This window comes from Parambassis ranga, chromosome 20 (genome assembly GCF_900634625.1).
Source record: "Parambassis ranga chromosome 20, fParRan2.1, whole genome shotgun sequence".
Taxonomy (NCBI): Eukaryota; Metazoa; Chordata; class Actinopteri; family Ambassidae; genus Parambassis; species Parambassis ranga.
In genome coordinates this window covers 5,055,588-5,069,270 of record NC_041040.1, presented here as the reverse complement: position 1 = coordinate 5,069,270, position 13,683 = coordinate 5,055,588, and the positions used below count along the sequence as shown (strand labels likewise).

The 13,683-nt window shown below is 47.6% G+C and overlaps 1 protein-coding gene across 2 annotated transcripts in view; it reads right to left on the bottom strand.

Moving 5' to 3' along the window:
* sugct (succinyl-CoA:glutarate-CoA transferase) overlaps nucleotides 1-13,051 on the bottom strand; it is a 41,648-nt gene extending 28,597 nt beyond the window's left edge. Inside the window, exons 1-12 of one of the 2 annotated variants that reach the window (XM_028432976.1) lie at nucleotides 12,885-13,051; nucleotides 12,720-12,794; nucleotides 12,162-12,210; nucleotides 12,011-12,084; nucleotides 11,849-11,934; nucleotides 9,780-9,830; nucleotides 9,553-9,673; nucleotides 7,853-7,944; nucleotides 7,447-7,590; nucleotides 4,190-4,285; nucleotides 920-991; nucleotides 648-745 (exon numbers count right to left, since the gene is read on the bottom strand). In XM_028432976.1, the coding sequence (XP_028288777.1) occupies nucleotides 648-745; nucleotides 920-991; nucleotides 4,190-4,285; nucleotides 7,447-7,590; nucleotides 7,853-7,944; nucleotides 9,553-9,673; nucleotides 9,780-9,830; nucleotides 11,849-11,934; nucleotides 12,011-12,084; nucleotides 12,162-12,210; nucleotides 12,720-12,794; nucleotides 12,885-13,011 (1,085 nt within the window). In that variant the 5' untranslated portion in view covers nucleotides 13,012-13,051. The remainder of the gene's footprint in view (nucleotides 1-647; nucleotides 746-919; nucleotides 992-4,189; nucleotides 4,286-7,446; nucleotides 7,591-7,852; nucleotides 7,945-9,552; nucleotides 9,674-9,779; nucleotides 9,831-11,848; nucleotides 11,935-12,010; nucleotides 12,085-12,161; nucleotides 12,211-12,719; nucleotides 12,795-12,884) is intronic. The other variant, XM_028432977.1, reaches the window with a different exon arrangement.
* Between the last annotated feature and the right edge of the window lie 632 nt (nucleotides 13,052-13,683).

Here is a 13,683-nt window from a genome sequence, read left to right as displayed (position 1 = left end):
TAATAAATCACTCATTCATTCATGTACGAAAAACTTAGCTGATGGTTGACTATTGAACACAATTCTATTTGTGGGCTTCATCACTTCATCTAACTGATTATAGGAGCCGGCTATGCGTCAGCATAATGAAGGTCATAGAGACTGACCCTGATCACTTTAAACTCTGGTTTTGTCAGGAAACCATCCCACAGACCCTCACAGACATCCCCAGTACAGAGGAACTCTAACGGGTCTGGCTGATGATGATGATGTTAGGGTTCAGACCTCATCAGATGAAGAGTCTGATTTAAAGACTGGGTGGTGTACCTGATCACATGTTCAGTGAGTGCTGTGCTGCCTGAACATGAAAGGACGTTTAAACCGAGCACAGACAGCAGGAGGATTTTAACCAGGCCTGCTGTGGGTGATGGTCCTCTACACCCTGCCTCACGGACCTGCACACAGCACTGCAGCTGACACTGCCCACTCCTAATGCTACGCTAACATACAATCCTTTGAACACACACAGACGAGACTGTGAGACCACACTGCTGCTGTTCCGATTGCAGTCATGTGATCAAATTTGACGCCAGAAGAAAAACAGCCCCACACTCAGACCCAGAGTCAGCTCAGCTTCACCTGCAGTGTGTGTGTGTGTGTGTGTGTACCTCTGCGACAGTGTGTGCAGAAGCTGTTTACGGTTTTGGACTCTCAGCTTGTTGGTTTTGTATTGTGGCTCCTCTGTGAGCTCCATCAGCTGCAGGACCTGCAAACACAACACAAAGTGTTAGCCTACATCCCAGGACAGCAGACAGTCCTGCTCCAACCGAAAACCCCACCCCTGTCTGTGGACACCATGGCACCTTCACTCAGGAAAAACAGGAATGGTTGTCAGTGAAGGAGTAACGTGTGACTGTGTGTGTGTGTGTGTGTGTCTCACCTGACAGATCCTGATGAACTGCTGGTCGTTGCCTGCAGCTACAACAATGTGCCCATCTTTGGTTCTGAAGCCCTGGAACAGACATGAGGTGTTAGCACACGAAGCCGCCTGCCGGATGTTGACTTTGGGGATTACAATCAGTTTTTATTAAGTTGATCCTTCCAGCAGGAAGAAATGAAATGTACTCTAATTAAAGAGCAGGCTGCGAGTCCCTGACGAGCTCTGAAATAACTTTAATAACCTGAGGCCTGTTTAAAAGTCTGGCTGCTGAGTGCTTCTTTCACTTTTCAGCTCCCTCTTCATCTTTACTCTCTCCTTCTCTTCCTCTCCCTCTAATAAAAACTCTTCACCACATGAAACGAGGATGAGAGCTGCATACATCACACACAGCAGATCCCTCTGCAGTGACCGTGTGTATTCAGACCGCTAACCCTTCAGTCACACCGCTGCCTCGCTTTCATCCCCGGCCTGAGGGACTTGTGGCTGCCGCAGTCCACAGGGGGACAGCGATGGGACGTCCACCCGCAAAACCCCCAACCAGTCCTCAGAGAGGGCCGTGGGGTCACAGCGGGGAGGCTACTGCCCCCTGCTGGCTGTAAATCACATCCAAACCACAGCCAGCTGAGTCTGATGAAGCTGCTCATCACCCACTCTGAAGCCTTTTGGCTCAGCCTCTAGAGGCCACTGGAGGAACTGCAGCGACACTTCTGCCTGGAGGCCACTGTGTCACCTACGATCCATCATTCGTGTAATAACGTCCCCTCGGGGATCAATAAAGTATCTATCTAGTGCTATCTGGGGCTGTACAGTCAGAATATTAGCTTTGGAAGAATTAATCCCAGATTTATTTTTTAGATTAATGAATAAAAATGACATTCTGTTTATGTTTTGTGGGAACTTGATATTTATGCTTCGAGGACATGTTAACATCTGCATTTCTGCAAACACGAAGTGACTTCTTGTTGGCTTATTGCCTGCTGTTGACTGGTCGTAGAATCTTTGCTGACGGCGTGCCGCTGAAGGACACGGCGCTCCGCTTCTTCCTTTGACTAACGATGTACATTTGAAAATGTCCTTCTATCCACACAGAGACAAAGTCTCCTGCCAGAGCTGAGCCTTTCCTGCCTGTCTGCTCCCATCCTCTCATGCGCCTTCTCTTTGACATGCTGGATGTCTGAACTGTTTGAATTGACCCGTCTCAGAAATCAGATGTGAACTTGAAAAGCGCTGGTGGAGGACGGATGACTTCTTCAGCTCTAATATCTTCCTCGCGAAGCCACAACCACAACACCAATAATTCTGTTGTTTCGACTGTCATGATCTCCGGCGAACCCGTCTGCTCCGCTTTCATCTCCGGCGCCCCGGGGGAGAGAGGGGGGAAGAGCAGCATTGTGGGTAAAAGTGGTTCACATGAGGATTAGATCTGAGCATCGGACAATAAAGCTGCGGCTGGTGAGAAATGACGACCACAAGAATCGAGCCGCCACGTTCACACCGAGCGGAAGACGAGAAACATCAGGCGGAGCCGACAGTTTATCTATGTGTGTGTGTGTGTGTGTGTGTGAAATGGTTTAATGCAAACGTCCACATGTGAGTCATGAACCTCCATAATAACACAGGAACATTTCCCTCGGGCTCAGAGACGGTAATGTGAAGCAGACTCTGATATAAAGCACAGCTCTGACTGTGAAGCGGCTCTGCTCCTTTTTATTGATCCATCCATTTATTGAATATTAATCACTTCATTTGATTGGAATTAGTTCGATGTCTGTCCTGCTCAGTGAGCAACCTCTTTACTTCAGCCAGGTTCTGACAGCTGGTTCAGTTCAGGCGTGTTTGTCTAAATACTCGGATCATTGAGCTCCGACTCATCTGGATCTTTTTATCTTTCTGTCACTTATTCAGTTTATTAATTTGAAATAATCTAATCAGAGACGCAAAACAATTTGCATTGATCAAGATTCTTTCAAAAGACTTCATGAGATGTTTGGTTCTGTTCAATCAGAGTCCAGTCAGGAAGTGCTGTCAGTTCTGTGTCTGTTGCTTCATGAAGACTTTTCTGCTTTGATCAGTTTGTTTCAAAGTGACTTTATGCTCATATTGTCCTCACAGAGAAACAACAGTCCTCTACACACATGCTAGCTACTACATGCTAGCTGTCAGAGAGCCTCAGTGATTTGCTGTGTTTCATCTTTGATCTGATTGGTCGAAGTCATCTACTGATAGACGGTGACCGATCTTCATCCAATCAGCCCTTTACAAACAGGACGACCTCCATGATGTTTCTCAGGTTAATCACTTTCATATCTTAAAATCTTAAAATGGATTCACAGAATGACTCAAATGACTTTCCAAAGAGTAAGAAGAAGAGTTTCCACCACAGAGAATCAAAGGAAGACCAGTGACTGTTCTTTGCTCCATGATCTGAACCCAGGCTGTCTGACAGGAAAAGAGTTTTAGCTGCTCAAGGCCCAGAACCTTATTTTTCCAATGACACATTAAACCTGCTGCAGCGTTCCCTAAACTTCACAGCAGAGCAACAAACGGAGTCTCCTGTGAAGCTCCACAGAGCAGGTTCAGCCGATGCCCTTCATTCACCGTCTCCTGTGTGGTTTCTGCTCAGTTCCATGCTCTTATTGTGAAAGTATCCAGCCAACGCCCCAGAGTGCTTTGAATGTTTGTGCTGTGCTTTAAGTAGATAATTCACATTTTAACGACACCGCAGAGAAGCCGAGGGAGGAGACAAATGTGTTTTACTTGAGTCTCTTATGTTTTTAATAAACTTAGAAATGCGATTGGAAAAAAAAAAAGACACAAGTGAAGACGGAGGAGAATTTAACAGGCCAATACTTCTCTACTTCACTGTCAGCGGCAGGGCACTGCGCATGTCACCAAAGGAGGAAGGTCATTTATTCATATGGAAGAGTAACGTTTTGAAAAAGAAAGAAAACATGTTCAGAGGAAGCATCGTGTGAAGATGAGGACTGCCGGTGCGGTCAGCGGTCAGATATACGAGCAGATAATGAGATGAAATCACTTCCACACAGGGCACAGAGCGACATTAAAACACTCACACTGACACTAATTGTTTTTTAATTGTCTGACTCCTCCTGTTCACTTATTCTCTGATGTCAGCTGTCAAGACTTCACCAGAAACCTTCCGCAGCTACAGACCAGTTAGGGTGTCCAATGGGGGACAGACAGACAGACAGACAGACAGAGAGACAGATGGACAGCTGAGCTATTAGAGGTGGCGGTTAGAGGTGTTACCTGGTATGGTACGATGCTCTCGTGGGCCGTCCCCCAGCGTCTGGCCTCCTTCCCTGCATTCAGATAGTTGGCGGCAATATGGCTGAGACAAGAAACCTGAGAGACGGAGACAGAAGAAGGCAGAGATGGACACAACTGTCAGAGTGTTCCCTTTTGTTGCTGTTGGAAACAACCAGCAGCTCATCTTCAATTTATATTTTCACCCACAGCAGTGGGTTCACCCACAGCAGTGAGGCTAACGCATGCTAACGGTCTGCCTGTGTTCACCCACAGCAGTGAGGCTAACGCATGCTAACGGTCTGCCTGTGTTCACCCACAGCAGTGAGGCTAACGCATGCTAACGGTCTGCCTGTGTTCACCCACAGCAGTGAGGCTAACGCATGCTAACGGTCTGCCTGTGTTCACCCACAGCAGTGAGGCTAACGCATGCTAACGGTCTGCCTGTGTTCACCCACAGCAGTGAGGCTAACGCATGCTAACAGTCTGCATGTGTTCACCCACAGCAGTGAGGCTAACGCATGCTAACAGTCTGCATGTGTTCACCCAGGCTGAGCATGCAAATCTATATTCTAGCTTGTTGTTTCCAAGCAATACAAAGAAAACTCTACATCCGATTAGACAATGCTTCAGTCAGTATTACAAAAATACAAGTTTCGCTTAGCAACACTGAATTTGTTAGGTATTTTTGTCACCTAAAAATTCGATCCTCAAACAGTCAGCTAGCTGATATCGTGTGGGTGAATTGGACGCTGCTATCTACTTAGCATGATGCTACATCAGACAGCTAGCAGTTTGTCTTTTCAACAGGCTGGTAGTGTTCCGCTGACTGATCTAACTGCTTAATGCATGTTTTCTAACTCATAGAACCTCTCAAAGGTTCTTAAAATCTTTGGTGAGTTGAACCCAGTATTTCTCCTGACAGACAGTAGCAGCATCGGAATAAAAGTGCAGGTTTTACAGCAGGAAGGTTTTGATCATCTTGTGGTGCAGCCATGTTTTTAAATGTCATCTCGCTTTAACGTATATGCTGAGCCTGAAGGAGACAATCAGAGGAGAAGGAAGGAAGAAAAGTGTGTGATTAGAGGGGAGCAGCAGAGGATCAGAGCAGCAGATGACGTCGACATGACGGCGCACAGACAGCCTGACACTCAGATGGGTGGTGCCGTCAATCACCCCTCCATTTAGAAATCAATATTATTCTCAGTTTCGGCCGGGAAACCCACAACAGGACCCGGCCTGGCTCTAACTACAGGCTGCGCAGGCCTGAAGGACAGAGACGCCACATGTGAGACGGCGTCCATCAGTCCTGACAGAATCCAACCAGAGAAATTACAGGACAATCAGCAGAGGACTTTGATGTGGTGAGAAGAAGCGTCCACAGTCAGAGCGCAAAGACGGAGCAGCAGAGACAGACTCTGTCCCAACGCTGTCATTACAGGGAACCTGCACTTTATTTCCCATTAATGTGTTTACTGTGGGTCAGTCACATGTCGGAGGTCTTCTCATGTAACCGAACATCTCATGATGCAGTTAGCTAAGCAGCTAATTTACTATCAGACAGAAAACAAACATATAAAACGATCCGTGTGAAGCAGGTACATGGAAGGAGGTGAAGAAACATCTGCCGACTGAACAGCAGCTGCTTACACCTTTAATATCTGACAGATGTTTATCAAATATGAATTTTAAATTTTTCTTGATTACTGTCAATTGTACAATCTTCACAGGTGTCTGTCCGAGTTTCCATGCAGAGCTTGGTCAGGCTGTTTGTGTTCTGATGAACAGCAGGACAGATTTCCGCAGCAGGACATTTTAATGCCTCTGACCAGCACCCAGCCCAGTGCATTCTGGGAGCTGGAGTTTGAAATCCCACAGCCCTGTGTGTGTCTGAGCTGGTCCTGGGTTCAGACAGGATTTCAGCTCTCTGAAAGTGTCCCCTCAAAGGATTCCAGGCAGGACAGTGCTATGGATCCTCTGGCCTGTGTCACCTGCAGGTTTGTGTTTCCTGTGAGGAGACCTCTGCGCGGCCTTCTTTGCTGCAGACACACAGCTGAATAATTCCATTTGTGACTTCAGCCTTGAACAGCAGGAGTCGGCCTCTCAACCCCCTGCAGTCTGTGGAAATGTTTCTTATTTTCTGTCATTTCCAACGCACCACGGCTGCTCCGAGCTGAACTTCACAGCCTTTCAGGACCTGCTCTAGATTTCCTCGGACACCCGAACCGAACTCACTTAAAGCGGTCCACATGGACTCCGATCAGTGTGTGTGCTCATTGTTTGCATCCCTCTGCGGCCGGCGTGCCTGTGGTCACAGCACTTTACGCAGGCATGCAGGGTAACCGCAGGGATGGAGACCTCGCAGCCTCCAAAACCAGCCTCAGCCTGCACTTCACTGTCTGCGTTTTATCGGTCCATCAGACAGTCGTGTGACCTAATCAATCATTTATCACTCCTCAATCATCACCCTGGACTTATCTGAACACGTGAACTCTCTGAGCTGCTTTTTCAACAGGAAACAGGCGGCTCTACGTGTTTTGACTCTAGTCTCTGAATTTCTCTCTGGAGGACCATAAAGTTCTGAAACGAGCTGAACCGGGTCGTGTCACGGCGTCTGTCCTCGCCAAAGAGCCGAGAAATGAAAACACAGCCAACATAAAACACACGTTTAAAAGCAACACTGTCACACAAGCAGCGTGTCCTCAGGCTGCAAATCAAGCGCACCCTGGGTGTCTCCCATACTTCAGAGTCCAGAACCACGCACACGCCCATCCATCTGCCGGCCCCGCCGCTTCCAGGATTACGAATCACCAGATTTGTTTAAACTGTGCCGGATTATTGATCACTTTGTCTAAACTGGGCCGACTTTTCAGGATAAATCAATGGCTGTTTAAATGTCTGCACACACACAGGATAAGGGCATCATACTGCTGCTTACCTGCACCATCAAAAACACCCCACTAATCTGGATGGAATCTGACATTCAGCAAAAGCGGTGACATTTACTGCCTGTCCCTGAATGCACCCTGTAAACACCTGCAGCAGGCTGAGACCATTTTAGGCTGTTTTATTGAGCCTCCTGCTGAGTTTACCTTCCAGATTTCAAACATTACCAAGAGGACAAACTCAGTTGTTCTGACCCTCCCTGCATCAATTTCAAACATTCGCTTTGATTTATAAACCAGACATTTGAGGAGATAAATCCCCACTGTTTTTATTTTGTGGAACAGACTGCGAGCCGATTGGCCGCTCGATCTCACCTGTGAGGACAGCAGGTTGCAGTCGATGTGAACTCCCCTCCCTGTCCTGTGACGCTGCAGCAGGGCGGCCATGACGGCTCCGTGCACATACAGCCCCGTCGCCAGGTCTGTCATGGCAACGCCTGGGCGTACCGGGTCACCATCCTGGCAACAGAAGAGAAGCATTATGGGCAGTGAGGATACATTTAGACACTCTGTGCTGAGGTTAATTGGTCCACACAGAGTGTGAGCAGGAGCACAGTAACAGCTCCCTCCGCCTCCATCTACTGACGACTGACAGCCAATATGTGACCTTATCCTTCATTAATGTCCTTCATGTGTGAGGACATGAGCACTATAAGGTCATTCACACATAAAGGGTTAATACTCTAAAGAGCTCAACTAACAGAACACAACAGAGTCTGACCTCGGGCCCTGTGATGTGCATCATCCCAGACACAGCAGAGGCGATGGAGTCATAGCCTGGACTCTGAGACTGAGGGCCGGTCTGTCCGTAACCTGAACACACACACACACACAGATTAGTGCTGCTGACCTACAAGGAGACGCTGCAGGGAATCAAACCGTCGCCTGCTCGGCGTCTCCTCTTCCAGGAAAACCACATTCCAGCAGTGTGTTGAGTCTGCAGCTCTGACTAAACAACCAGAGAGAGTTCCTACAGAGGCCAGAGTCAGACCAACACAAAACACTCCCATCACTGGACACAGACACACACAGGACTGATCTGCATCACAGGAGGACACTGAGAGGAATCCTGAATCAAACCCTGATCAGGTTCTGATCAGTCTAAAAACTGATGGTTTTCTGACAGTTTCTTTCAGACTGTAAATCTGCCAGCTGCATCCAGCTGCTGCAGCTTAATGAGGCCTCCTGGGTAACGTAGTCCGAAAGGAGGGGTGGTGTGATGATGCTGGAACACAAAGAGCCAGACGAGGACAAAAAGAGGACAGAATAAGGGGAGGAGCACAGAGGAGGAGTGTGCATTCATAGATGTAAAAGAACTGGTCTGGACAGATGTGGATGTCAACAGACCTGTACTGCAGCCTCTACAGGTCTGACAGCAGGAGCTTCACCTCCTCAAACTTCAACAGCATGCTAACCTCTTAACATGCTAACCATGGGCTAGCTATGACACAAAGCTAACGCTATCACATGAGGACATCACCTCACTGCTCTTTAACACCAGCAAACGGCAATGAATGTGATCTAGGCACCAGGCGATGGCTCATTGCAGCCTCTGGGGGGCACTGCAGGACACCAAGACATCAGGTCAGTGTCCTGATGTGGCTGCAGTCGGCCTCACTGTTATCACTGGATTATTATTCTGCATCAGTTTATTATTGCTCACACCCATAAAGCAAACCAGTGAGTGAGACACACACACACTAAACGCCCGGTGACTGTGTGTGCAGCAGCCCCCATAAAACAATGAATGAACGAACATGAAGAGTGTGTTGTTAAAGGACTTATGAACCCTGGCTGTGTTTCCTGTGGACTCAGATGACACCCAGTGGTTCAGAGTGAAAACTGCAGGAGGTCTGACACTGATCTCTATTGAGTCCGTTTTCTGCCTGAGAAGTCAAACTGCTGCTTCAGAGTCTGTCTAATATTGATACAAAGGATCAATGAACACCACCAACAGCAGCCAGCCTGACGGAGGCAGAAATCATCATCACAACCTGTTAACCCAGCCCAGCCTCAGAGTCCCCCTCACTCCAAAACAAAGACACTAACATCCTGTCCCTGCTCAGGAAAGGTGTCCTGCAGCGCCACCCTCAGGACTGAAAACACAAACATTAGACGAGGAGGAAATTAACCCTTTCACACACATTGATCAGTTTGACACAAACAGTTTAAAAACAGTCACACTGTCATGTCTGCAGTCAGAGCAGTCAGTGTGTGTGCAGAATAACTCAGGTATTCAGACAGAAATCAGCTGCAGGTCAGACAGAGACTCTAAATGTTGGTCATGTGACTGCTGCTCACATGTGACTCCCTCATGGCTTCCTGCTGGGTGCTGAGGAGGGTAGGACTTTCAGTTTTTATGGCCTTGTCAATATGAACATAATAATGGTCTCAGCCACACAGCAGATCCACATGCTGTACCTGATATGGAGCAGTAGATGAGCTGTGGGTTGACTCCGCTCAGCTGATCGTATCCGAGACTCATCTGCTGCAGCTTCCCGGGCAGGTAGTTCTCCACCAGCACGTCACACACTCCTGCAAGCTGAGACACAGCATCATCAACAGGTGTACACAGGAGCCTTAAAGGGACAGTTCCCCCAGTTTCTCAGGTCAGAGTGCTGTTTTGTTCTCAGCTGTCCGTGACTTACCTCCTGGATGATCTGGACTCCTCTGGGATGTTTCAGGTCCACAGCAACACTCTGAAATCAGAAGTTACAGCCGGTTTTGTTTTGGTTCTTTGGAACACATTTCCAACCACAGCAGAACTGGATGAAGCTCAATAAAAACATGGAGGATGTGTTGGTGTTTCTGTGCGAACACCAGAAGTTCAGAGTGTGACATGCTACGCCATATTACCAGCAAGACACAAGCTCAAATATCAGCCAATAAGATGGAGACATCAGCAGATAAGGTGACAGTCATGGATACTCACAGTGTCCTGATCAGCAAGCTGCTGGTCGTGACAGCTTAGCATCAACCCCTTCAACAATACAGGCTTATAAAATACTTGAAAGAGTGGTTGTAAGTCAGCTAAATGACCACCTGCATAGGACCAGTCTGCATAGGACCGATCTTGTTCACCCTCTACATGCTCCCTCTAGGAAACATCATCCAGAAGCACGGCATAAACTTTCATTGTTATGCTGATGATACCCAGCTGTATTTATCCATGAAGCCTGAAGAAACGGAGCCGCTAGTCAGACTACAGGCGTGTCTAAAGGACATGTCTGAAGGACATAAAGGGCTGGATGACCTCCAACTTTTTACTATTAAACACAGACAAGACTGAGGTCATTGTTTTTGGACCTAAACATCTCAGAACTAGATTATCAGATAATACTTTCTCTCTGGATGGAATTACTTTGGCCTCCAGTACGACTGTGAGGAACCTTGGAGTTATCTTTGATCAAGACATGTCGTTTGTCTCTCATATTAAGCAGGTCTCCAAGACCGCTTTCTTTCACCTACGTAATATTACTAAGATCAGGAGCATCCTCTCTCAGAGTGATGCTGAAAAGCTCCTCCATGCTTTTGTCACTTCAAGACTGGACTACTGCAACTCATTATTGTCTGGATGTCCACATCACTCCATCAACAGTCTGCAGCTGATCCAGAACGAAGCAGCTAGAGTTCTGACAGGAAGCAGCCAAAGGGATCATATCTCTCCTGTTCTAGCGTCTCTTCACTGGCTCCCAGTGGACTCAAGAATACACTTCAAGATCCTTCTTCTAACCTACAAGGCTCTTCGTGGACTTGCTCCATTGTATCTGCAGGACCTGATTGTACCATATGTTCCTAATAGGACACTCAGATCTCTGAGTGCAGGTTTACTTGTAGTTCCTAGGATTCATAAAAGTAGAATGGGAGGACGAGCTTTTAGCTACCAGGCACCGCTACTATGGAACCAGTTACCAATATGGGTCAGAGAAGCAGACACTGCCTCCATCTTTAAGACTAGACTTAAAACTTTTCTGTTTAGTAAGGCGTACAGTTAGCCTTAGACCTAGTGTGTAGGGCTGGTAGGTATAGTTACAGTCGCCTCAGCCACTGGTATAACAGGTGTCATAGGGCTGATAAAATCTTAAACTTTTAGCACAGCTATGCTGCTCTAGGCCTACACTGTCGGGGTAGCAGTTTCCCTCTGACCTCTCCTCTACTCTCCTTAGTCTCAAGAGCTGACCTGCAGTCCGGCCCCTGAATTCGCTATATAAATAAAACTGAATTGAATTACCCTGTTTAATACCCAATGAACAATATCAAATACAATATCAAATATAATATCAAATATGCAAATCATAACATGCTCCACCCCCTCAGACACCATCAGCCCAAGGAAGCATCCAGAAGTACACTGTCACATGAGCATGTGCCCCGTCTGCACACAAGTGCCACAACAACACAACTTTGACCTTCTTCCTCCCATAACTTAAACGTCACACTGATGTCCCATCCTAAACTTCATCATCCTCCGTATGTGTGTTGTACCTGCCATCCTCTGTGCAGAGGATTGCGGGTAAGATTGGGCATGATACATGTGCAGAGTTGTGAGTGTCATGATCATCTAAACTGATGAATCAATGACACTGATGTGATAACACTGATGAATAAATCTGAAACATTAAGCGTCAGACCTTCAGAGCATTCTCAGGTTTATGTTGAACTAAAACGAGCCTGTTGTAGTCCAGAGAGTTGTGTTGAGTTGCTGTGCGTCACTGACCTTCTTGTTGCGGTTGATGCTGAGGAAGTAGGCGCTCTCGGAGCCAACAAACGGAGGACCCCAGGCTCTGGTGTCATCACCTGCACCTGTTCAAAAACATGTTCTGACGTGGTCACAGTCCCTCGCTCTGAGATGAGCTGTAAAATTAAAAAAAAAACCCACCTGGCCGCTCCACTTTGATCACCTCAGCTCCCAGATCTGCCAGGATCATGGTGGCAAAGGGACCGGCCAGGACTCTGCAGACATGTAACCGGACAGCATCAGTGACCGCACAGCACAGACTGAACGTCAGAGAATTCAAACAGACTCTCACCTGGTCAGGTCTAGGACTCTGACTCCCTCTAGAGGCCGAATGCTTTCCCCTGCAGAAAGAAGAGTCAGATGGTGAGCCAGGAGCTGTAAAGGAGAACAGTGATTGAACTCTGTTCTATAACTATCAGTGACATCACCACAAGCCACTTCCCAGCATCCTCCGCTCTGATTGGACACATCAGCCAGAAGCAGCAGAGCCCCTATAGAGAAATATGTGAGGACTCTGGCTGCCATGGAGGGAGGACCTCCTGTCCCCATCAGTTCTAATCTGAACTGACCAATCAGCAGCTGTTAGCAGCATGCTAGTGTTTTATGGGTTAATTCAGCTTGTAAAATAGACACTTCTGATTGTAAAACACGTTACAACCTAAACTGAATCCACCCAGGACCCTGTGCAGAGCGCCCTCTACAGGAACTGAGACGCATTTTAAATAGAACTCGACCATAAACAACACGTGCTAGGCTAATTAGCCTTTAGTAGCCGTGTCTGTTTGTGTGTCGCTGACCAAACGTCAGTGATGTGTTAGGTGTCGCTGTCCTCACATCATCCAGCTGTTACCTGCTGCTCTGTGTTTGCATGTGGCTGCTAACACACACTTCCTGTATCTGCGCTGCCATGACAACCCGAGTAACACTAACAAAAACAGAGAGAAACCAGAGTCGGTCTGACTGCGCCGGCTGGGAAGCTAACGTTAGCCAGCTAGCTGTGGCTCCAGCGCAGCACCTGTTTGTGAGCGGGACATCCGCCGAACCGGACACCTCACCGGCTGATTCCTCCGCAGCAGCGACCGCCATGCGACGGGGCAGAGAGCCCCGACACGGCCCGTCAGCTCCCTGAGAGGAGCGGACATCTTTCCACCCGTTAGCCGCAACAACCACGGCAACACTTCCGGTCCTAGGATTTTCAAAGTAAAGTCAGGATGACCCACCAAGGAGTAACCGCGAGGATTCCAGCAGCTGATCGATACAAAGGAGGCAGCCAATATATGATGGTGTTTATTCAGCGAGCACGTTAAGACCTGAAAATCTATTCTATCCTAGTGCTGTAACAAAACAACTGTACTCTGAAGTGATGTTAGCCGACTCCACAATATTCTTCTTTTTAAACCTTTGATAAAGAGGTGCCGTTAACCCTGCGCGATCAGCCTAAAGCGTTTAAAGTTTAAGCACTTTGCCCCTGCGATTAGTGAAGTATCTCTGATTCTGTTCAGCATCTACCCGACTCGGAGCACTGGAATGAAACGTTCCTTGACCTGTGACTTCCTCCTCCATGTCTGCAGTCAGGAAACAGATCCAGTTTCCTTTCTCTGCAGCTGAAGCTCAGCTTGAAGATGTGACTGAGCAAACAGTTACTAACAACAACCAGAAGAGAGAACATTCATGTCTGCAAAGTTTAGCAGAACACATGAAGGCTTACACACTCTTTAACCCTTCACATGCACGATGAGGTCCAGTCTGTTCCGTGTGGCCCTGACTGTATTATAATAAAAGGTTTCCCCACACATCACAGACCAGTGTCATTA